The sequence below is a fragment of the Meleagris gallopavo genome, chromosome 11 (assembly GCF_000146605.3).
Source record: "Meleagris gallopavo isolate NT-WF06-2002-E0010 breed Aviagen turkey brand Nicholas breeding stock chromosome 11, Turkey_5.1, whole genome shotgun sequence".
Lineage (NCBI taxonomy): Eukaryota > Metazoa > Chordata > Aves > Galliformes > Phasianidae > Meleagris > Meleagris gallopavo.
This window is the reverse complement of record NC_015021.2, coordinates 10,518,948-10,543,091: the sequence shown is the minus strand read 5'-3', so window position 1 is coordinate 10,543,091 and position 24,144 is coordinate 10,518,948. Positions and strand designations below refer to the sequence as shown.

At 45.6% G+C, this 24,144-nt stretch overlaps 1 protein-coding gene across 3 annotated transcripts in view; it reads right to left on the bottom strand.

Annotated features, from left to right (window-relative positions):
- Nucleotides 1-24,117, bottom strand: part of MAP3K13 (mitogen-activated protein kinase kinase kinase 13) — a 33,604-nt gene extending 9,487 nt beyond the window's left edge. For 2 of the 3 annotated variants that reach the window (XM_010716561.3, XM_010716559.3), the window contains exons 1-10: nt 21,262-21,413; nt 12,910-13,478; nt 7,625-7,808; nt 6,963-7,154; nt 6,098-6,256; nt 4,247-4,405; nt 2,853-2,961; nt 1,912-2,021; nt 656-772; nt 106-243 (exon numbers count right to left, since the gene is read on the bottom strand). In XM_010716561.3, the coding sequence (XP_010714863.1) occupies nt 106-243; nt 656-772; nt 1,912-2,021; nt 2,853-2,961; nt 4,247-4,405; nt 6,098-6,256; nt 6,963-7,154; nt 7,625-7,808; nt 12,910-13,411 (1,670 nt within the window). In that variant the 5' untranslated portion in view covers nt 13,412-13,478; nt 21,262-21,413. Of the gene's footprint in view, nt 1-105; nt 244-655; nt 773-1,911; nt 2,022-2,852; nt 2,962-4,246; nt 4,406-6,097; nt 6,257-6,962; nt 7,155-7,624; nt 7,809-12,909; nt 13,479-21,261; nt 21,414-24,082 lie in introns of those variants that run through there. The other variant, XM_010716560.3, reaches the window with a different exon arrangement.
- Nucleotides 24,118-24,144: the final 27 nt, after the last annotated feature.

Below are 24,144 nucleotides of genomic sequence, written 5' to 3'. Positions count from 1 at the left end.
ACAGAATCATAGAATTAATCTGTGTGGTCAAACTTGAAGCAGTTTGCTCAACTCAGTGGGGATCTACCTTTGTTTCCTGGCACAGAATGAGGCTGTTCTTCTTACCGTTTAGTCTGGCTGCCTGGTTTATGGGAGACCCCTTTCCTCTTCATCAGCTTCTCCACAGTATTGGGGTGGATTATTGGTCTGACCGGGTGGCGTTTGTAAGTCCCAGGATATTTCTTTTCCACTGCTTGCTCCCTCCTGAAACATTTAGCAAGAATAAAGCAGACCAGTTCTCCCTCTATCCAATTGCAGCTCCTGCTGGACAGAAACACAGCTGTACAGTGAGCACACTGCGTGCCTGTTTCTCAGCTATGGCTGGGTGCAACACAACACACTGTTCTGGGAAAGGACGTAGTCATTTTCTAAATTCTCTCTGCAGAGATCAGGCAGTTGGAACACAGCCCTGCTCTACAGTCCAGAACAGCAACACTTTTCTCTTTACAAAGGGGCCAAAGGATGCCAACATCAAATGGGAAAGGTGCCTTTAGCCCTGGAATAATGTCAGGGAATACTGAATCTTTAAGTACTCCTATGTATTTTAGAAGTGAGGCGTTGGTTAATGTGCAAACTGCCAGGTGTGTGGCATGCCATTCTGCCCACAGATACATACTTTATGAGCTCCTTCTCACGGACCTCCAGCTGCAGCATAATAGCACTGAGCTCCATGTATAAGTTGTTGGCTCGCTCCAGCTTCCTCTCGTAGTGCTCACGGATATCCAAGGCGTGCCTGAAAATCAGAAGACAAAAATGATGATTCCAGAACCTGATGTCTGCAGATCAAGACAGGAGAATAAGGAAACAAGGCTGAGGAAAAGATCTTCTATGAGTCAAATCTGCCAGCACTATAGTGTTGTTTGTGAACCCCACATAGAGCTAACAGCAAATGAAAATGACGAGCTCGATACCAAGAATTAGGATACAATTTAGAAAGTATTCAACAGTCCCAAACAAGTGGCAACACTTCCTCAATAGGGAAGCTTCAAATGCCTCACATCCATAAACCCTTCAGCCAAGCCCTAATGGTCCTGTTTGCACAGAAGTCATCAGTTTGCATTTTATAAAAAGCAGTATGTAGCTATAGCTTACAGCTATGGTACAATTGCATAATGCATCTCAAAACACAGCTGGAAAACGTGGCCTCTGAAAGCTTCCAAGGGCTAAGGAACATTGATGAACAGCTACAGCAAGCTGGTTGAACAAGGCTTCCTTTGATTTCTTCAGCTTGACACACTTGGCATTCTACATTCTCTGTCATAACTATATTTGCAAATCTGTATCATAGAAGATAACATTTTGCTTTCTTAAATAAACATTCTGCTTTACTTTTTAAGTTGATCTAGCTTTCACAATCAATTTTGGTGCGATGATAGACTGCATTGTATTCACTTTTCAGAAAACAATCCAAATGAAGTGTCAGGGATGAGAAAGCTCACAGCAAACTGCAAGACGCATTTCTCACTCAGAGAGATGATCAGTTTCTGCACTGTAATCACAAAAACCAAAACTCAGAGACAAATATCTCCTGGTAAACACACAAGCCTTTGCCCCTCTCCTGCTTCGAGCAAACTGTTCAGGCAGCCCGAGAGCAGCAACAATTCCCACTGCTTCTCTCTCTGTAGCCTTCTAACAGTTACTCAAAGTGCCTGCAGGAACTGTGTGAGTTTCTGAACTCATGATGAATTCAGGCAGCCTGAATTTATACCACCAGGAGCACCAAGCCCAGCAATCAGTAACAGAGTAGCATGAAGGCTGTCTGGGGGCTGCAGCACACGATCCACGAGGAGAGGCTGGGGGAGCTGGGATCATGGTGTGGAGGAGAGAAGGCTGGATTGGGTAAGTGAGCAATAAACAAATCTACTAACTGACCTCAGCTCTTCTCTTCGACGGCGAATCAATTCTTCATCTAGCCGGTGGATGCAGGTTCCTTCACTTTTAATCTTCTCAAAATGCTTCTTCACCTCTTCCCTCCATTCAGCCTAGGGAAGCAATTTACACTAAGGTATATACAGAGGATTATGATCTCTGGTTGCACCAAAGAAAACATTGTAGCAAGTCTAGTTTCAATAATTACATGTCATATTTTCAATTTTGTACTTGTACAACTAAAATATATCTGCATTTTCTACCAAAAAAAAAAAAAGATAAAAAATAAAGAAACTCCTAATGGTCTTTTTAGGAGGTACATTCAAAGTACCAGGCTGGATAGTGGCTCTGGGGACTAGGCCCTTGGGTCCTTGGGTTGGAGTGGGCCTAAACCCTGGCCAACGATTAGGCCTGGGCAGCCTGGTCTGGTGGATGGCAACCCTGCACATAGCAGGGGGGCTGGAACTAGATAATCATTGTGGTCCTTTTCAACCCAGGCCATTCCATGATCCTATGATTGTATGATTTTCTTCCCTCTTCATTTTCAAAGGAACCAGAATGGCTAAAAAGTTGGAAAGCTATACACATGACAAAGATGAATGTCAGTAGGATATCATAACTCTGTTGAACCCTGTCTTTGTCCCATTGTCTGCCCTGCTCATCTTCACTATAAACAAAACAGCTCCCAGCAGTGTTGTCTCCTGGAGCTGGGAGCAGAGTTTTTGAAGTCAGCAGTCTCAGAGAGAAGTGAATGAGACAGCTCCTATCCAAAGTCAGTAGATGTCTCAGCCTATGGAAGTTCAGGTAAAATATTTTAAAACACCCATCAGCTTTGCTTCTCCCCAGGATTCAAACTGATATCACTGATTTTGATTTTTGCTGAAACCAAACCCATGCAGCTATCTACTTCTCATGAGTTACAGCCTGGGCCATTCCCTGCTTACCTGTGATTTGAAGTAGGTTTCCTGAGGAGTAGCCAGCACATCAGCAGATGCAATATCCAGGTGCATCAGTGTCTGTCGGAAGGAGGGACGATTCCGGGGCTTGCTCTGCCTGGAACAAAACAGACAAACACCCACCATGAGATAAGGTTAACACTGCTGACTTCTGAAAATGCTTCTAACTGGAATTAGTTCTGATGCAGCTGACAAATTAGAGTAAAGGAGCATTTTTAGGTTTTGTCTTTTGAATGCAAGTTTATTGATCTAAACACGTTTTTCTTTTTTTTTCTGGTTTGTGATGGTCTATCCTACAGAAAGAGATGAAAACTCTTTAAAATAGGAGAACATGAAAGATAATAGAAAGTGAAACTGCTCCTAACTTGTTGGTCAAGAAGACGACGACACAAATTTCATTTCATTTTCCAAATAAAGTCTGTGGAAATATTCAATCCCGTAGAAATGACAGGGTAACAATTTACAACAATTTACAAAGCAGGGATCTAAAAACACCAAATGTATCGACGCAGCGTGTGCCTGAGCCCACACAGTATTGTAACACCCCGAGCATCTCTGCAAGATCCTACTAAAAAAGGAAATCCATTTGTATCTTTAAGCTTCAAGACTGAACCAGATTCAGTGTGGAGGACAAGAAACAGCTTCTCCAGACACCTCTTCCCTACAAACCTACTTCCACACATGTACACAGTGCTCAAAGCAGCACAAATACCTCCTGCACCTTGCAGCCATGTGCAGAAGCACTGTTAGGCAGAGCATCAGTCTCAGCACACATACTGCAACTCTGCAAACTGCTGCACCTCAGGATCATGAGGGTAAAAAGGCATTTAAAGGATCCATAGATGCTTTGGCCCGTTTTCCCCTTTGTGCCTTTGGGAGGATGGCAGATGACACAGCAGAGTGAGAAGATAACTTAAACTCTGTGTCAAGACCAACTTACATAGATTAAGCATTAATACATAACCTGAGACCAGTAATTTTAACTCTAACCTGGCAGGTGGAAGTAACTGAAAGCTCTTCTTATAGCTATGTCACACATGGAAAATTCTGATTTCATACACAAAGTTTGAATTCCTCTCTGTCAAAAAACAGTCACTTAAGGGTTTTCATATCTCAGATAGAATGAAATCCTTTTACTCTGCAGCCAGTCAGAGCCCTGCCCTGCCTGCCCAAACCACACACATCTCCCCACCTCCTCTGAACTCCAAATGTCCTTCTGGAACTCAGGCCTGCAGCCACAAGGAAGCAGAATCCAGAATTTTGTCCCCAGTTCTTGTGACAAGTGTGAGAGAATTTAAGAACCTTATGCTCTGGGTTCAACACTTCCACCACTTTCACCCCTAGGAACGAGCTGCAGGTCTGTGTGGGTTTCAGGCTCTTACCAGGTCTGCTTCATGAGAATTTTGAAGCCATCTGGGCAGGTGGAAGGAACAGGAAGGTGCAAGCTGTTACTGCCCACTCCCCAAATGATGGCGGAGGAGTCCACATCTTTGTAGGGAATCTCTCCTGTAAGCAGCTCCCACAAAACTACTCCAAATGACCTGATGGAAAAACAAACAAGGAGAAAAACACCCACGTGAATTCATTTCAACAGAAACATTTGGAGCTTGGAAACCTGTTGCTGAACACCAAACAGCACTAGTTTTCCTATTTCATTGTTGGACTTCAAAAATCCTGAAAGAATATTAGAAACTCTTCTGCATACATGAAACATTACTCTTGTTAAATGAAGAGGAAAGTTAGCTCTTCCAAGAGAGACTTTTGACTATTCTTACTGGTACAAACAGATCATCTACTGCAGGATAGACAGATCTGATAAGACAGAGGCAAGAGAGCCAAGGTTGTAGGGTTTCGTTTTGCTTTAATATGCCATTTAGCTTCATTTTCCCACCCAAAAGTTCCTTTGCTGTACTCAACTGCCCACAATAACCCTGGACGCTTCAAGAGTCTGAAACTCATCACTTCAGCTACTGCAACACGGAAATGAGGAATGCAACACACATAAATGTCAGTATCAAATGCACATAAATCCCATCTAGTATTTATTTCTGCTGAAAAAAAGAAAGGTCAAAGAGAAAAGAAAAAAAGTGAACTCTGCCTGGGAAAGAACTCCTATGAGAAGAGGTGAACAACCGTCTAGCAGGGAATGCCTTCATGTGAAAAATGGCATGCTTTCAAAACCCAGGGATTTCAAATCACATAGAAGAAGGGGAAAAAAAAAGAAAAAAAAATTGAAGAACAGAATTTGAGCATATTTCCCTCAAACTTTTCTGTGGACTGCAGGAAAGTGGGAATCCCAGGTGTCTGGACAAAGCTACCAGGAAACCTCATCTGGTTTCAGCTTTGTTATGATTAAGACCTGGCAAAGGATTTTCTAGACTCCTGATAAGATTACAGATTTATTTTTTTTAAGCATGCTGTGAAGGATGAGAGAGAGCAGACATATAAGCTGCTTAGGAACTGTTCTCATTTGTTGTCAGCATTCATGAACATCATTTTTACTCATCTTGTGGGAAGAATGGATGTTGAGTGAGGAGTCTGAGCAGTCTCCACTCCTTCCACAGAAGAGGAATGGGACAAAGGCATCTTTCAGTTTACACCAAAGAGCAGCACCTCTAAATCACTCAGGAAAAGGAGTCAAGGAGTGCTCACAATCCCCAGCAGAGCATCAGACACCATGCTCCACACAGTTTTCTTAAACCTGAGCCACCCTAAAAGGCAGGAAGAGGAGGGTAGAAGTACTGCAGCACTCCTCCTAAGGAACCTGTGATTCAAAGGGAAGACAGGAGGCAAACCGTGGATGTGTTTTCTTTCCAAAACAACCCAAGAGTGTCTCCCAGAAAAGCTGGCTCTGCTGTAGCCTGCTGAAACAAATATCATGGCTGTAAAACAGGGAGAAGGGCATTTGTCCTGGCTACCACTGTTCAATATGCAGAAACAACAAGGTAGAAACTGAGATGCAATTCCCATGAAGACCCCAAAAACCGTGCAGTCATCCCAAAGGAGCTTTAAGGCTCAGTTCTCCCTCAAGCATTGTTAATAGTATGACACCTGCATGTCATTTCTCTCTGCCACAGTTCAGTAACAGTTCAGGGCACGAGATGGATGGAGAAAGTAGTCCACAAAGGAGCATTCCTTAGGACAGAAAAGACTGCTGAATATATAGGTACTAGGAAAACCAACTGGTTAAACAGAAGGTGAAGATACTCAGTTAAGACAATTCTCCTACTCACCAGATATCCACTTTTTCAGAAACAGGCTCATTGCGTATCACCTCTGGGGCCATCCAAGCCACGGTTCCCGCAAAAGACATTTTGGTACTTTTATCACTGAGTTCTTTAGACGTACCAAAATCTGAGATTTTAACTGCATCCGTGTGTGTAACTAAAACACTGAAAAAAAGAAAAAAAAATCAGCATTTTGCAAGTTCTCTTGCACTGCAACAGCCATTGAGAGTCAATTTCTTCTTAATCAACATGACCAACTGATGAGGGCATGCTGTTCGTGATTACAGTACAAGGAAAAGCAGGGTGCATTTTCACTGGTGACAGCACTCATTTCTTTTAGGGCAGTTGTTTTTTGTGCCTCAACTACTCTAAGTTCTACAAGTCAAAAAAAAAAAACAATCTTGATAAAATTACAAGTTAACAAGGCACCAAAAATTCCCTATATTTGGGTGCATTTCCAATTTTTAGTAAAGTCCTACCTCTGCAAACTCTGAATGTAAAACATTTTGAAGTATTCATAGAATCACAGAATGGCCTGGGTTGAAAAGAATCACAATGCCCATCTCGTCCCAACCCCCTACTGTGTGCAGGTCACCAACCAGCAGCCCAGGCTGCCCAGAGCCACATCCAGCCTGGCCTTGAATGCCTGCAGGGATGGGGCATCCACAGCCTCCTTGGGCAACCTGTTCCAGTGCCTCACCACCCTCTGGGTGAAAAACTTCCTCCTAATATCCAACCTAAACCTACCTGTCTCAGTTTAAAACCATTCCCCCTTGTCCTATCACCATCTCAGTCTTGTCACAGGCTAACAGAAGAAGAAATACCTACAGTTAAATCACAGCTGGAGCATGTTTAATAGCTGGAGACTTACTTTGGTGACTTGAGGTCTCGATGGATGATTTTGTGAAGGTGCAGATAATTCATCCCACTAGCAATCCCAGTGGACCAATCCACAAGCAGCCGAGGAGTGACTTTCCGCCCCGCTCGCAAGACTTCGTAGAGTTGCCCATGTGCACAGTACTCCATGATAATACAGTAGCATGGGGCTTGTGTGCAGACTCCTCTGTCAAAGGGAGCACACAATTAGTGAGGATCAGGAGAGCGTGAGTCCCAGAGCAACTCTTAAAGGTGGCAACGAAGGGGCAGGAGAGCAACCTGCCTACCCCCAACCAGGGCAAGGTCATACTAACAGCTCTCCTAATCACGCAGGGAGGGGAAATGCTTTCTCCACAATGCACAGAACGAGGTGACAAGAGTGGGTTTCCTTCAATTTCCTACCTCTGTAGTTTCAGAGTTCCCAGTACGCATTTTGCAAGCCTGCATGCAAAGTGCAGCGCTGCGTGAGGATGGTGGCCATAGCTTTGTTTTCACAACAATGATTTCAGAAAGGAGCAAAGAATAACCATGCATTGTGCCCCACAGCCAACCTAACTTGGTTCCTGAAATCACAAACTTGCCCAGGGCACGCATGCACTCAGCTCTCCCCTAGACAGAGGCAGTACTGGTACGTTTCTCACAAGCTCCACCACTTACTTGAAGGCAATGATGTTGGGGTGTTTGAGTTTCCGCAGGTGCTTGATATCTGTTTCATTCTGGTCTCTCACTTTCTTGATGGCCACCTCCTCAGCTCGGAACTTGCCCAAGAAGACGGCTCCCTGTGCACCACTGCCCAGCCACTGCAGCTCCGAGATCTCCTCAAACGGGACCTCCCACGTATCTAGGCACAGGCAAAGGAGAAGGACCACAAAAAACATTCTGCTATAAGATCACACCAAGACAGCACCTTCCACTTCCCCTACTGTATCTCAAGGTGGATTTTCCATGGGTGGGAGATGGCATCTCTCAGCACTGAGATGCTCAGCCCCAGCAACTCTTTCCTCCAGCTCCTCTCTGCCTGTCCCCAAAGTGTTTCTTCTCAACTCCCCTCCAGCTAACTCTGGGTAAACCACGTGGATGAAGCAGGCAGCAGCCACTTAGCAGAGCAGGGCAATGAGGTGGCACTTTAGGGAACAGCTCCTCTGCTCCAAAACTAAAGGGTGATAGTATCTGTTATTAATTACATGACTTCGCTGAAAAACAGAGGTGGTAAGAAACATGTAATGTTCATAACTGACATCAGAAAAAGAAGATGAGCAAAAATAGTAAATAAAGAAAGCCAGAAGCAGCAGGTTGTAAAATCCAGGCCAAATCCCACAGAGCTACCCAACATAAAGCATGTTAGCCACCACCACTCACAGAAACACGTCTTTCCTGCACCAACACTGTGCATAGCAGTTGTCAGACAAGCCCATAAAGCTTATAGGGCCGCTCCTTTTGGTACTGCACACTTATCTGTTATCTGGATGTGGCCGGCATGGTCCAGCAGTGCTGTTTAAGCTGCTTAAAGAACAGCAGAACAGAAAGCTGTGCTGTCTGCGAGTCACCTTGAAACTACCACAACATCCCTCAGACACTGAGATGAAAGGCAAGCAATAATTCATTTCCTGCAATTCAATACATGCTGTCATTTAGAGAACGAATTATTTAGCAACCAAAGCAACGGTGAACACACTGATTTCTGAAATCAAAGAAAGGTGTGCCTGCACAGACCCATCAGGTACAACATCCAGCTGCAGTGGGACAGTGGCACCACTGATGGGAATGGGTGTCCCTAAGGCTCCTTGGGACTGAGCTGCAGCAATCAGCCCCAGCAGTGCCTTCTGCTGAGGGTACAGCGAAGGAGAGTCAGCCCAGCACCTGCTCTGCCCATTGAGTTCTACACCAGTGCTCACCTACAGCAAAAACTCCCTTTGGCTCTGCAGGCAAAGCTCAATTCTCAGCACGTGTTGCTTCACAGACACAGGTCTACTACAAACCAGTGTGTGAAATACACTGCTGCTACTGTCCTGGTCACAGGGCATCCAAGTATTTCTACAGCAACTGTTCTTCAGTGAACAACCAGGAATTTAATAAGGAGTTCTTTCAATAAGAAAAACAGTGCTTCATAGAGAAACTCAGAGATGTATTTCTACCTGTCAGTCACCTTGTTGCTGGAAGAAGTGGCAAATACAGCTGCTGTTTAGTGTTTGCTGTGAACAAAGTATTGACAAGAGCAACACTGAAACTGTTCCTTCATACTGAAATAGTCATTCCTTCCCACTCGAGGACACTGCCTTTCCTAGACAAAGCACACAGCACTGTCACTTACTTCTCTACTGCACCCTAATTTGTGAGCTGCAGTAGGTAAGCAGGCTGCTAAGCCCCAGGAGCTCACATGGTCTCAGTGTTACCTGTAATCACAGAATGGTTGGGTTGGAAGGGACCTTACAGCCCACCCAGTCCAACCCCTGCCGTGGGCTGGCTGCCCCCCACCAGCTCAGGCTGCCCAGGGCCCCATCCAGCCTGGCCCTGAGCACCTCCAGCGATGGGGCAGCCACACTCCTCCAGGTGCCAGCACCTCACCACCCTCTGAGTAAAGAATTTCTTCCTAACATCTAATAGAAATTTTCTTTCTTGTAGTTTAAATCCATTCCCCCTTGTCCTATCACTACCAGACCATATAAAAAGTTGGTCTCCATCTTGTATATAAGCTCCCTTTGAATACAGTAAGACAAAAGTCCCCAAAAACCCTCTCACTAGATGGAACATGGCTACATTTTGGGACAGCCATGTCCACGTTCCCCATAACACAACAAGCACTGATGTTTCCCAGGGAGGCTGAGGCTGCTGGAGAACAACACTGGACTACATGTAGTAGAACATACAGGTTTGCACTAACTACAACCCAAACCTACCAATTAAACATATATATACATATACACACACACACATCCATACATATATATAGTGTTATGTATGTGTTCTCTGCTGCTCCCAGGAACCACCTCTAAGGACAACAGGCTGACAAGGGTCAGTATTAAAAATAGGTATACAAATAGGTATACAGGTGTTATCAGCTGAGGCTTCCAGCAGCAGGGAGGCAATGCACTGTGCTACCAGCATGGAATGGTTTGTGTTCCAATCTTCTCTGGGCCTAAACGAACCTGTGGGACACCTCTCAATAAAATAGTGTGTAATAACGGTAGGAATTATGCAAGAGTTTGTGTTTCTAAGGCGATTAAGAACCACTGGAGCAGAATGATGGTAATCTGCATCCCAAGGGAAGCAAGGGAGGCACATCCCAAGCCATGCAGCCCATCTATTGGAAGCAAAATTTTGATGTTTGCCAGCACTGGCACAGGGATGAGCAGCAGTTCTGCTTGGTAACACTCACAAGCAGACAGCATAAAGCACCTCGCTCGCCAAAAATCAGCACAGTGTAACTGGGTAGCTCAGGAGAAAGCAAATGGAAGCAGCAGAATGCCCCACTACCATAAAGCAGGGGACAGATCATCTGGACACAGACCTGAGGCAGCAGCCCCAGGCTGCAAAGGAGCTGGGAAGGGAAGGGGAAAGGGAAGGGGAAAGGGAAGGGGAAAGGGAAGGGAAGCTTCCCAGCATCTCCCTGCTGCTCCAAGGGCCAGAGGTGCTCCTGCAGCCCCTGCTCCAAACAAGGAGCACTACAGCCTCGGCCCTCCTGTCATCCATCACCAACTGGAGGTTTGTATGCAGCTGATGGAGAGTATAAATGTGGTTGCAGTAAGCAGAATGAGATCACTTGGAAAACAGAACCACAAATTCATTGAATCCTTAAGGTTGGAAAAGACCTCTGAAATCCCCAAGTCCAATCATTAACTCACCCCACCGTGCCCACTGCCCACGTCCCTCAGTGCCACATCTCCACAGCTCTGGAACACCTCCAGCGACAGTCATCCCACCACCTCCAACCTTTCCTGGCACAACTTAAGGCTGTGGCCTCTCGGCCTAAATGTGAATGTCAGAATATGACAAAATATGACAAAATCCTCAAGTTTTAGCCAAAAATCTGCTTCATGTTTATCCCTGGACAGCAGCAGCCTAGCACCAGAGCCCTGGCCAAGTGCACAATTCTGGAGAAAAAAATTTCTTTTCCCTCTCCCTTGTGGCAATGAAGACTTTGTGGACACAGCTAAACCACACAGGCCACACACAGAAGATCCACATACTGCCACATCTATGGCTATTTCAAAGCTGCTTCCCAAAGAAGCATCCAATGGGGATTACAGGTTGCAGAGCATCCACTGATCTGTGGCTCTGAACTGCCGTGGCTGGAAGCAGCCATGCCCTTCTGTAGCATGGCTTTGCAGAAGCACTGCACAGAGCTGGGGATCAAGATGAACTTGCAGTGTCACACTCATGCATCAGTATGATCTGAAAAAGCAGTTTTCACAGTAAGGGTTGCACAGAGAAACCAGTTTCTTGTTCTAAATACCACAGAGATCCATGCTCCTCACTTCTATGCAAACAAAACAGAATGAGAAAAATCAGGAGCTGGAAACAATGAATTATATATATTCATTCAAAAGCAACACACGTACGTTAGGCCTTGTAATGGTAATTGTGGTGTAAAACAGGATCGTGTTGTGTTGTGTTTTTTTTTAAATATACATGCAGCGTGATAGCGATACATAAACAAAACAATGTCATCTCCTTTGAAAGCTTGAGCTCCACGTCAAGCACACAAACCAAGCAGCACAATGCTGACAGGGTGGTAGCACTCCCCTCTGGATGCCATGGGGCTGCCCAGCAGCTCGCTCACCTCTACACGGCACGATGCAGCCAGCATCCTGTCTCTTCTAAACGTCACCACACACCAGTTTTATTGGTTATTTATTGTAAGCAGCTGTGACGTACTGAGTTTACTCCAGGCGGACATAACTTAGAGACAATTTTGCAGAAGGGATTTCAAATGCAAAGAAACCGCTGCTCAGCACACAGGTGTGACACACAGGGGCTGCTGCTATTCTGCAGAGGTTTCACTGCTTGGAATTCAGAACTGGAATGACTGACTCTTGGAAGAAGCTCTAATTTTATTTCAAGCCAGATTCACCAGTTTAACAGTGCTCTGACCTCACCTTAGGAACTGTTCCCCAACCAAACCAGGGTTTTAGAAACCACTGCTGGGTTTTCTGACCAAATGATCTTATAACTTGTCTAGACGAGAAAATCATTTAATTAAAACTGAGTCATGACCACAGCAACGCAGGAGATTTCTACCACTAGTGATGGTCAGGCTGTTCCCATTCTCAATGAGCAGACACCTCACCCATTTCAGCTCCTTAATTCCAGTGACAGCTTGTTCTTTTCCCATCTGCCACTTCCCTCCCCCTATGTCAGGGGAGAAATTGGACACCAAAGGCATAGCATAATCGGCTCTTAAGCTTTCAGCAGCCCCTAAGGATAAATGTACGCAATCGTTTGGGACATATCCTACTCCCAAATTACATTTATTGTACATACAAATATATTTTTTTTAATGTAACGTGCCCATAGAGAAGAAATACTCCTGCCATTTGGTAGTCAACTGGAGACAGCTCTCATGCACATGCAGCAGTAGAAATGCCTTTGTCAAGTTCATCGGGCACAGGGAAGGTGCAGAAACAAAGCAGTTGGTACAAACCCATGTTTGTCACAATCCTTCTGACTCTCACTTACAAAAAAACCTGGTTCCGATTCAGATTTTATCACAGCAGTCCAACAGCCTGGTTTAGAACATGCAACTGTTTTTGACTCCATCCTTGGCAGCCTTTGACACTAACAACAAGCGCAGGCTGTGAGGTACAAGATTGCTCTTTGCAAACCTATTACAGGGCTCTATGTGGCAAAACAGTCACACACACAAAGCTGGGAAAAGCTCCAGATTGCTTTCCTCATCTTCACACACTGTCTCAAAAGAAACGAGGGCCTGTTTCCCCACTTACCTTGCTGCTGCAGTTTGTAGTCCGTGGAGTACGCCTTGCCTATGATGTTCCACACAGGCCTGAGACAGCCAAAAAGTCCCTCCAGAAACCCACCGCTCCCACTGCCTGATCTGTTGAACTGCACTTTAACATCGTCCGCCCCGCTGTTGCTCTCTCCATCCATAGTGCTCCTGTTGCCCTGAGGAATGGCCGTTTCGGGTTCATCCTGCTCTCGTAGCTGCAGCACGCTGTTCTCAAATTGGTCCCTAGAGTCCTCACTGATGCTGGTCAGCACGGCCGCAGTGACCGGGCTGCTCATGTTGTCCATGAGGTCTGACTGCAGCAAGCCCTTCTCACGCATATCCTCTATGAGCTCGGGGGACGGGTGGTTTCCAGTAGGCCCACGTTCATCGTGTAGCCTGCCAAAGTCTTTATCCTCACAGAAAGCTTTGCTGATGGAGTTTGGAGAGGAAGACAAGCTCAGGCGATCCTGAGTACTGGCCATGATGCCGTGAGTGTGCATCAAGGAGATGGGCTGAGCTGGAACTTAGAGAACAGGGCAATTCAGACGTGATGTATGGAGCCAGTACCTGCAACGAGAGCAAAAGGAACAACTCTCAAATTTTCATCCAAGTATTTTCGCTACGTGCACTTCTGTAGAGGGAAGCTGATAATTACCAAGGTTAACCAGACATACCAGACAACGTCGATACTTCACAAGCAAGGACTGCTCTGAAAGAAGCAAATAAATTATTCCTGCAGAACCTCTGCTCACACGGTACTCTCAGTGTCCTGGAGAACGTGCACCAATAGTGTCACACAAACATCCGAAGGTCAGAACTGTGTCACCTCGCAGCACAGCCTTCATCAGACCAAAGCAGATCCCCAGGCTTTGCCCAGCTACAGTCGAGTGCCATCAATGGCCCTGGGTCTGGTGCAGCTCACAAACCCAGGATTCCTCTGCAAACCCCTGAGATGAGGCATTAGTGAAACAAAGAACGAAGAAGAACTTCTTTACTGACAGAGTGACAAAGCACTGGAACAGGCCGCTCAGAGAGGTGGTGGAGTTTCTTTCTCTGGAGATATTCCAGCCCTATCTGGACACTTTCTGTACGACATACAGTAGGGAACCTGCTTGAGAAGGGGGTTGGACTGAGGGATCTCCAGAGATCTCTTCCAATCCCTACAGTTCTGTGATTCTATGACACAGTGTTCTGAACCCACCGAGGGATGGTTGGTACTTGCTCCCCCCCAGCGCAAGTGGTGACCATCGTAGTCCTTCAGTTTAATCTGCATGCACACTCAGAGACAGTGCCCCTTTTTCAAGGTCCTCCCATCTCTCTTCTCTTGCTACACGATCCACCACAAGCCCTATTTCCACAAGCCAGCTCTGTGTCACCCTTCCTGGGGGACAGCCCAGGTCACCCCACGCTGCACTGGCTGCTCATTAGCCAGTGCCTTCCTTGGGCAGAGCCACCTCTGAATGCCAGCCTCTGACCCTGCATCACAAGTCATTAGGCACATGCAGCCTGGAACAGAACAAAGTCCACTTTTATATTGCATATAAAATTAACAGGGGGAAAAACAACAGTGATAGAAACTACTTTGTTAAGAGGTAAGATCAGTTACATCAGGTGCAAAGTCCTGAGCTCTGCAAACAGGCTCTGAAAGGAAGAACGAGGTGGCCAGGTGCACACAGCCAATCAAGAGGGAACAGCTCAGAGCCATAATTTCTCAAGATGAGGTAATTACAGAGATGAAAGATAAGAACTTGTATGAAAAGCTTGTGCCCTGTGCTTCAGTTCCACTTCAGCAAGAAAAGCAGTGAATGGGAACAACCAGGAAACTGTTCTACATTGCCTCCTCTTCCCTGTATTTCCACCTGACCATAAGGGTACACATCAAGGCTCTGTCAGAAGGAAGTTCTTTACAGAGAGAGTGGTGAGGTGCTGGAACAGCTGCCCAGAGAGGCTGTGGATGCCCTGTCCATCCCTGGAGGTGTTCAAGGCCAGGTTGGATGGGGCCATGGGCAGCCTGGGCTGGTATTAAATGTGGAAGTTGGTGGCCCTGCGTGTGGCAGGGGGGTTGGAGATTCAAGACCTTTGAGGTCCCTTCCAGCCCTGGCCATTCTGTGATGTCATTCTAGTTGTAAGCACAATTCTTCAGGAGAATGCAAAACAAGAAGTGAGGCCAAAATTGCACCACAGTCCCTGCCAGTAAAGGAGTTGACCTGAACTTGTACATAACCCTCCACAGCTGGTTAGTCCAGCCCTCTCCATAAGCAGCATTACAAGGACTGCCTGCTCAGTGTGGGATATGTGGGGTGCCTGCAGCAGCGTGCTTATTGCTCATAGATGTTACATGATTACAGATTTTGCTGTTGATACAAAGAAGGAAAGGGAAAAGTTTCAAACCCAAACAGAATTTCAAATAAATTCCAAACCAACTCCAGCTCAGCGCTTCTGGGCACCGCTGACTCCCAACAGTCTGACAGGGACAAGTGAATCTTAAGCAAAAGTGTGACCAATGTCCCTACAGAGGAATCTGCCCCTCTGTAACACAGTGTGTTCAGCAGTATGAATGAAACAGTCTTCATTTCACCTGCAAGAAACCTCAGAAACCCCACAGTAAGAGCCAAAACAAGAATTGAGGTGGTAACATCCCAAAGAACCTCACAATACATCTAAGAAAAGCCAGGCTTTTGCTGTTAGCTCTGTATGCAGTTTTCTGACTTCAGAATGTTCACAAAGAACAGCTTTCCTTGCACACATATAGAATACAGCACTGTATAAGCACCATGTAGGCAGGGATGTTTGGGATGTTTATAATCTGTATGTGCCTCCTTAGCTTCTACATTGAAGAACACAGGCAAGGGGTGTTCTCCTATCTTAAGGATGCTTCTGCTGTAGCAGCCTCCAAGCTAAAGCTGAGAGCCATGTGCATGTGTAGGAGGGTTGTGTGTATAATGATGATACTCACATTTCACAAAGTGCTTCTGCCACTGCAGACTTCAAGGCAGAACCTCTGACTTAAGCTATTTTGATGAGTTCATGCACTCTGCAGCAGGCAAATTTGTTTTACGTCTGTAAAGGAATTTAAGGCTCAGAGTAATTTTGTCTAATCCCAACTTCTTGTTAGTGATTCCATTTGCTGGCACAGTTTTTCTCCCAGCAAAACCTCCCCATGCCCAAACACAAGCAAGGCAAAGCACCCCTCTTCTGGGAAGAACGAGGCAGCACCTCAACATTCCAAACAGCCTGAACTGCTGCTGACAGCTATTAGAGAAGTGACAGAGTAATCAAAGCAGCACCGGCGTGGGTGAATCAGCTATCACAAGACATGCTTCCACAATGCCTGATACACGTGTTCCCTCTGGTAAGTGTTCTCACACATGCACGGAGCTACCTGCACAAGTTGAACATGTATGACAGTGTCAAAGCAGTGTCAGGTTGGAAGACATGGCTGAGTCAAACACACGTCTTGCACAGGCTACTAACTAAAAGCAATTGTCTGATGCACACTAAAGGACTAAATAAGAGCAGCTGGCAGAAGCTAGCTGACTGACACAGGGCAAACCCAAAGGTCAGAGGGGGCTCCTGTCCACACCACCACTTACATCCACACATTGGAGCTCCTTCCATTTTTCTGGCACTCAGCATGACTTTCTCCAGGCTACAATAGGTACAGCAAGGTGACTATCACAGAATCACAAAATAGTAGGGGTTGGAAATGACTTCTAGAGATCATTGAGTCCAACCCCAAACGTAACCAAGCATACCCTGATGCTTCTCACAGAATTACTTTGCTTTCACTTCTCCAGCTTAAAAAAAGAAGAAAAAAAAAGAGTTTTTTTTGTTGTTAAAGATCTTGCAAAGCTTTAAGCTAACTATGAACCAGCCCAAGGCAACAGCTTGTTAGTTTTGTGGTTGCTTTTGTTCAGGTTTATTTGGGGGGAGGAAGGACTGAATCTCTCTGTTCCTTCAAGGAAGCTCCTCGATCACAACACACATCCCATCCCTCACATCTGCATGAACTCTCAGCCACAACCTAGCCTTATTTTCAAGTACTGCAATGATGACGTTGCCAAAACACCACTAATTTCTGATAAACCAGCTGAAAACACTTCATCTCACCTACCTGAGATTTCCTGACTGTCACTGCAGCAGCTCTGATCTCAGCACATTTATGCATGTACCCTTGCTTGCTCTACAAGAAAGCAGCAGATTTACCTGGGTAAACAGAAATGCTGTCACATTGTTGGTTGTTGTTTTGTTTTGTTGTTTTTTTTTTTTTTGTCTCCTGTGCCTTTCTCTGCAATTTCTGGCTGCCAGATAAATATTCCATGACTTCTGCACCTTCTGCAGAACAAGGCCGGACTGTGCACTTTTAACTCCTTTCTCTGGTAAATATTTGAATGCCATCTCAACGTCTGCTGTTGGCAGACATGGTATTTCCTGAGCTACATGTGTTAGGATTTACAACTCAACAATCATACTAAGCACTTAGAGTGTTTAACATAACCGTGGGCATCGAGCAGGTGAGACCTGGATGTGTAATTGTGCCACATGTACCATCACAACACAAGCCTGACCTCCTGCATCTGCTAGTTAATGATCACCTTTATTCAATATACTCAATCTATTCCCAAATAGGTGCTCGACATTTTGGCAAAATGATTTTACAGTTGTAACGTCCTTTTGTCTGTCACTGCATCAGTGAGAAAGACAACTCTGCCTCGCTTTCCGCTCTGAACTCTTTTTGACAACGACAAAAATAGTACAGCATCCCAGCCAAGAATTATTCAGAATGACTGCATTTGAGTTCTGTGCCTCGAGCCAGCTGGAGGTTTGCACCTCGTATATTCCAGCTCAGCCTGTCGGGGTTGAAAGAAGCAGCACCAAGACCATACCATAGGAAAAAGACCCAGACCAGACCAGAATGACACAATTATCTATCTCTGTTTCCTGCTCTGAGAAGCAAGACAGGGATCTGCAGGCAGGTAGATGCACCAGCACACCCCAGGCAGTCTCCCCCCACCGACACACAGTGACTAGTTTTCCACTCTATAGCCCACAACACGTTTTTCCTGCATGAATGTGTCAAACTATTTCTCAAACAAGAACACTTTGGCATTCACTGTGTTGCAGCAGGAAGGTTTGTAGCTTCACTGTGTGTTGCATAAGGTAACACCATGTATCTCTGCACCAAGCCCCCCACCTGCTTGTCACTCTCCTGAAACAGCCAGCTCTTCCCTGACACCTGAACCCTTTATCTTCTTAATGCCTGCTGCCATTTCATGAACCGTCTCATCCTCCACTCAACATCTATTTCCAAGCCTGAAAATCCCACTCCACCCACTCATTCACCCCATGAAAGTTGCTATGCATCTCTGATCACCTCTCTACACCTTTCCCACTTCTCCTCTATCATCTGAGAGGCGGGGGAGTAAAACAGCACTGAGAATCCCCAGTGTGGGCACACCACAGAAACGTACCGTGATGTAATGACTGCTTTTGTTGTTCATTTCTTTCCTAACCATCTCTCCAGTGCTGCCTTACGTGCTGGTCCAGAAGCTCAGCTAACTTCCACAGCTCTCTTACATCCTTAAGATCTCGTTCCTGAGCAGAAAGAACCTAATACAGGATGTTAAGATTAAATTTGTAAGTAAACAGCACTAAACGTGACTGCCATTTTATCCAAGTTTACGAGATCCATCTGGCACTTTAGATCCACTGGGTCTTACTCTGAGAGCCTTACTTTTGTTGGTGGATGCTCTTGCTTCAGAATGATCCCAAATGACCTGCATACAGGAAGCAGAGGTGTAAGGAGTATGAGGAGTGCAACCTCCAGAACCCAGAGCTGACAACTGCTGTTAGCAAAAAATTCTTCTACATTTACTCTATTTATCCTCACTCTTATTTCATGTCACACAGCCAATTACTTGTCTGTGAAAGGGCGTGCGTGGTATTATATAGCTGTTCAGCTGAAGAACCTCTGGTAAGCAATCACATCAAAATCCCAACCGGTTGCATCAACCAGACCCCCCTTTTCTCAAGTTTTCTTGTCGCCAAAGAAATTTAAGGGCATTACTACACCTTAAAGATCTCTGCTGGCTGATCTCTGCACAGGCTGTCCATCTGCACTGGGATCTCATCACAGAATGCATGTTTTAACTCCACAGACACCAGACAAACATTTAAACTAGGAACTCTTCCACCATAATGCCACAGATCTGGGGGGGGTGCAGAAGGTGCTTAATTCAGAAGAAGAAATCAGGCGGCCACTTCTGTTTTTTTGGCATGAGGAGCAAACTAAACAATCATCTGTGTGAACAAGGCAGACAAAGAGCCAACCTCCACCCCCGCCTCGTATTCAGGGAGACCTCTCCAGCTGATTGCAGTGGAAGCCAGATTGATTCCTGTTTCACCTGCTAGCTAGCCAGCTTCCCAAAGCACGGTTTATGAAATAAGCAGCTTACATAACTGTGTATTTTCAGCACTACATACATAAATGCTTCCTCTATCCTGTATAAGGTATTTTTGGATCTCCTAAAATGCTGCTGTGTTCTTCCAGGGCTTTGCGTTCTTCTGCTCAGAAATTGCATAATCTGATGCCATAGGAAATAAGTGATGTTGCATAATGACTCTTACATTCACTGCAGAATTTTGGTACTACATATTTCTATAGCAAAGCAGCCAGTCCTTCTCTGTGGTTCTAAATTGAGGCAGACAGTTTTTGGAAAAAAGGATGCCAGCCACTCTTGGAGGGCTGAGGGGCAGCAAAAGGGCTGGCAAAGGAGAGACCACCCTATACTATGCTGTTACGACCTGAATGTGCTGATGTAAATTAACTTTGTATGCTCATGGACTCTACGTGTGATCTTGACAATCAAATGGGAAAGGGGTTTCTAACTCTACTGTGGTGCCATGAAACCATATCTGCTGTCCCTACAGTCTCCTTCCCGTAGAATAGCCCTCCTTTTTCCCTTACCAAACAAGCACAGTGGTGTCAGGTTCATGGTTGGATCTCAGAGGTCTTTTCCAACCTTAACAATCCTATGATTCTATGATTTCCAATGTCTGATGTGGTTGCTTGCACATCTCTAGCTATGAGCATCCATCAAAGACCAGTGGTTTCATGCATACTGCTTCAACAGCCAACAGACCACTGATGCCCTCTGTCATAAGCTCTTCAAGGATGTTGTGCAGCGTCCAGCTGCCATAACAGACTAAACACTGCCTAGCCTTTACTACCACTGAATTACTACTGGAGGCCATCTTGGATCAAAATTTAGAAGTGACTTCATGCTGTATGTACCTCTTTTATCTTAATAGCTGCCTTGATGGTACAAAACACCTTTGAAAAGCCAGTCCACAGGTTTCAGGGCCGTTTCCCTCTCTCCATCCTTCAGAATTTTGCACTTTACTACCTCATTAAAGATCCACATTACATTACTAATTAACAATAACAAATTAAAGGATTTAAATTCAAATATGTCACAACTACAAAAGCCAGGAGAACTTCAGAGTTCACAGACCCCCTGATGGCTTCCCTGGCATTGCCACGTGAAGCCACTAAGATTTCCAAGTACTACCGTGGGTTGTACCTTGTAAGGGAAATTACAGAACAGGAACATTGTATTTTCCTCCAAGGAGCAGTGTTAAGATTAATTAATGTCTGAGAGATCTTTGAGGATGAAGATCAATATGTAAGTGCTATTTTCAGAAATCCTATGACTGAATCAAACTCTCACTTGAATTCATGCGAGACATCAGCCCGGTCTCAGGTAAATTCACTCACATACTTATTATTATTTTTGTAGTAGATATGAATTATTCAACATTTGCAAAGCATATTTGACATAAAAACTATACACAGCCTCCTCAGCTCTAACAGCTTATGTGATTCATACCCAGCATTAAGGTAACTAAACAGCTGCAGATGAAAACAAAACAAATACTGGGGCACATGCAGAGCTTTGGCCATCCATCACCACTACAAGTGCTGGCACCCAACAGGGAGAGCAGCACACCTGGAGGAGCAGGCAGCTCCCAGGGGAAGCAGCAGCATCAGGCTGTGCTCAGTGAGCATCACAGCGCTTCCACAAGCAAAGAGGATTATTCCTCAACAGAGCAGTGAGCACAATGGCCTGCTCAGGAGCCTCTATTAAACCCATCTTACCAACACGGCGTACGGGCTGGAGCAGCACCCAAGAGGTATGATCCTATTCTTTGGCCACAAGAGCTGTGTGTGATGGTAACACGATCAGGGCAGCACACACAACGCACAATGTCACGGGCTGCAGGATCACAGAGGAGAGTGTACAGGCCCTGTGTGCCACCTGGCATCCTGCAGGGACCTTCCAAGACTCACCCTGCTAGGTAGCTCTGACAAAGGAAGGGGATCTTCTCAGACCGTGAGGACAGAGGTCAGGTGTTCCACATGCCAGGGGTAAGCTCCCAGCCGTGCATCTTCATTACTGCTTTCGGTGTCCTTCACAAGACCTGAAGGCTGCAAAGCGATGGGCTGGGGACAGGAGAGGACAAGCATCCCAGGAGAAAAAGAAACCTCCACTCCGAGTCCTGCACTCCACAGTCCCGCTGCTGGAGGAAGCCCAGCTTCCCTCCACACCCCATGGGGGTCTGCGTCTCCTTTCTTTCCTCACAGCACCCCTCACCCTGCTCTATAAACAGCAGGGACAATATCACAGGTCTGAGAGATGATTACAGAACCACATACTTTCCACAGAAAAATCCCTTCTTGACCCAGGCCCACTCCCAATTGTCACAAGTGCCTTTAAGCCCACTCCAGCACGCAACATTTTGCTTAAGGTTGTAGACATGGGAAGAGTACAAAGGTCAAAATGAGTATTCACAAGGGAGACAGCAAGCACACACAGTGTTTCTGCTTCCAGCCCACCTTGCCATAGCAGCAGCTTCCTATCCAATCCAAAGCAGAGCATGGTTTCAGTGAAATATTTACTACCCACCCCTTTTCCCCTGCAAGAAGCAAAAGTGATTTGCTGAAGTGTCACAGCAAGAGCATCGTTCAGGAGCTCCAGCCCCAGCACAGGACATAAGGAGAGAAAAGTAGTGTCCTAAGCAGGCCAGGGCTTGCTGAAGGGTTCAACTCCTACCTCCTTTCTGCAAACACAGAGATAGCTTTTACCTCAATTTATTCACTTTCATTCAGCGATGTGCAGAAGCAGCCCTCTGCAATCCTCCTCCGCAGCTGGGACTTCAGGTGGGAGCTCAGCAGAGCTGCTGGATGCAGACAGCTGTGGGCACTGCCTGGCCCACCCTGTCCTGCACAACAGGGCTGCAGAACCTGCACCAATATTACTCTGTTCACACTGATGTCAGACCTGTTCTTCTCTTTTATTTTTATATATAGATACAGACAGATAGATAAAAGCTTGTAAGATTCTCCCATTTTGGAAAATGTGATGACTATTTCCACAACTGAACTGCAGGAAGCCCTAAAGGAGGCACCACTTCCAAACAACTCCAGGCTCAGACACCTTCTCATATTTGCTGCCAGTCATTAAAGAAAGAACACAACAGAAAATAGTGCAAAACCTTTATCCTGTCCTCTCAGAACAGCGCCTATTTTAATAACTATCAATTGTGAAACCGCTTACCTATGAAGAGATCCTCAAACAAATCACAACTCAATTTGCTGATCCATCAGAGATAAGGCACTTACCAACTCCTTAGCACGGAATACAAAAGAGGAAGGTTAAGAAAGCAATGGGAGGAAAACGTGCCCCCATTAACACGGTACAGCAGAGCATGCTCATCAGATGCGCAGCACTGGGAGCTGCTGGCTAATTGCAGGCGTGGGGGTCACAGTGAATCCCGGCCATAGATGCAACCATCAGGCAGCAGGGGACAAAGCCAGCTCTGAGTGACAGCACTGCTCCAGCTTCAAAAGACCCAGAGGGCCCAGGAACAAAACCGGTGCAAGAGCAGGAGCAACCAGCTCCACCAAAACATCATGCGTTTGAGTTTCACAGCAGCAGTGTGCTACAGAAATGGAGCTTCAGAAGGTCGCAGCCCTAAAAATAAAAAGCCACGCAGACAAAAAGGACAGCAACAGAAACTTGCACGCCACCAACAACTTTAATTGCAGGATATCTGTGACCACACAGCAGGTGTTGAGAGAAGGGCCACACCTGCAGCCAGATCTGCTCAATCTCTCTCATTTCACTTCTGTTCTTCTCAAATATTTGTATGTATTCTCCCCCAAAATCAGCCTCACGAGTTCTTCCCGTTTCTCTTGCTGAAACAGACTGCCTATTGATAAAATCCATCTCTCCAAACATACAGACCTGATGTCATCTTTCCCCAGATCAACCTAAAATAGCCCATTTTTCATTTACCGAACAGAGCTATCTGGCTTGGTATGATTAAGATATTGCAGCACAGACACCTCCCCCCACGCTCCAAAAATAAAATTATAGAACAGCTCCAGTCATCTCATTGGGAGAAAACATGACATCATGCCCCATCCAGGTGAGCAAGACTATGACAAATCTTGCCCCCGTGAACTGATCCTTAACCCAAATGCTGCTCCCAGCTCCTGGTTTATTGGGGAAAGGAGAGAGCTCCCGGTGCCACGCAGATGGCACAAGCTGCTGCTTGCTGTAATAAAGGGAAAATTCCTAACAGGCTACTAAAAAGAAAAAGACATCTCTCCATCACTTCAGAAACGCATTTAAATTATTTACTACTGTGACACAACATAAGCAGCATTTCATTAGTCCACATGGGAAAGCATCACAATTGCCTAGAAGGGAGAAAAAAAAAAAGGAAACAAAACAAAAACCACAATTGCCATTTCTAGTAATACTTATGACATTCCCTGCATATTCCACACATATCCATTCTCTGTCGATTTTCCCTGCTTCCCCTTTAAAAGGGGGGCACAAGAAGATAACGTGCAGAATTGTAACTGAAAAATGTCTCTCAGACAAGCAAAAGGACAGGGCAGCTCCAGATCTATAATGTGGGGATGGATGAATTCAGGTTTCCCATTTCCCCATCCCTGCCCTCAGCATCATTTTTCAGCCCTATCACATCACAAATGCAACATCCATCTGTCCTTCCCAGATAAATGGCGAAACGGGAGCGCTGCCCATCAAACAGACACAAGCACACACGCTTCAAAACAGACATTTTCTCCAAATACTCACAAGGGTGAAGGTTGCCGACGTGATGCTCCATTTTCTGGTTTTAAAAAGATGGAAGGCAAAAA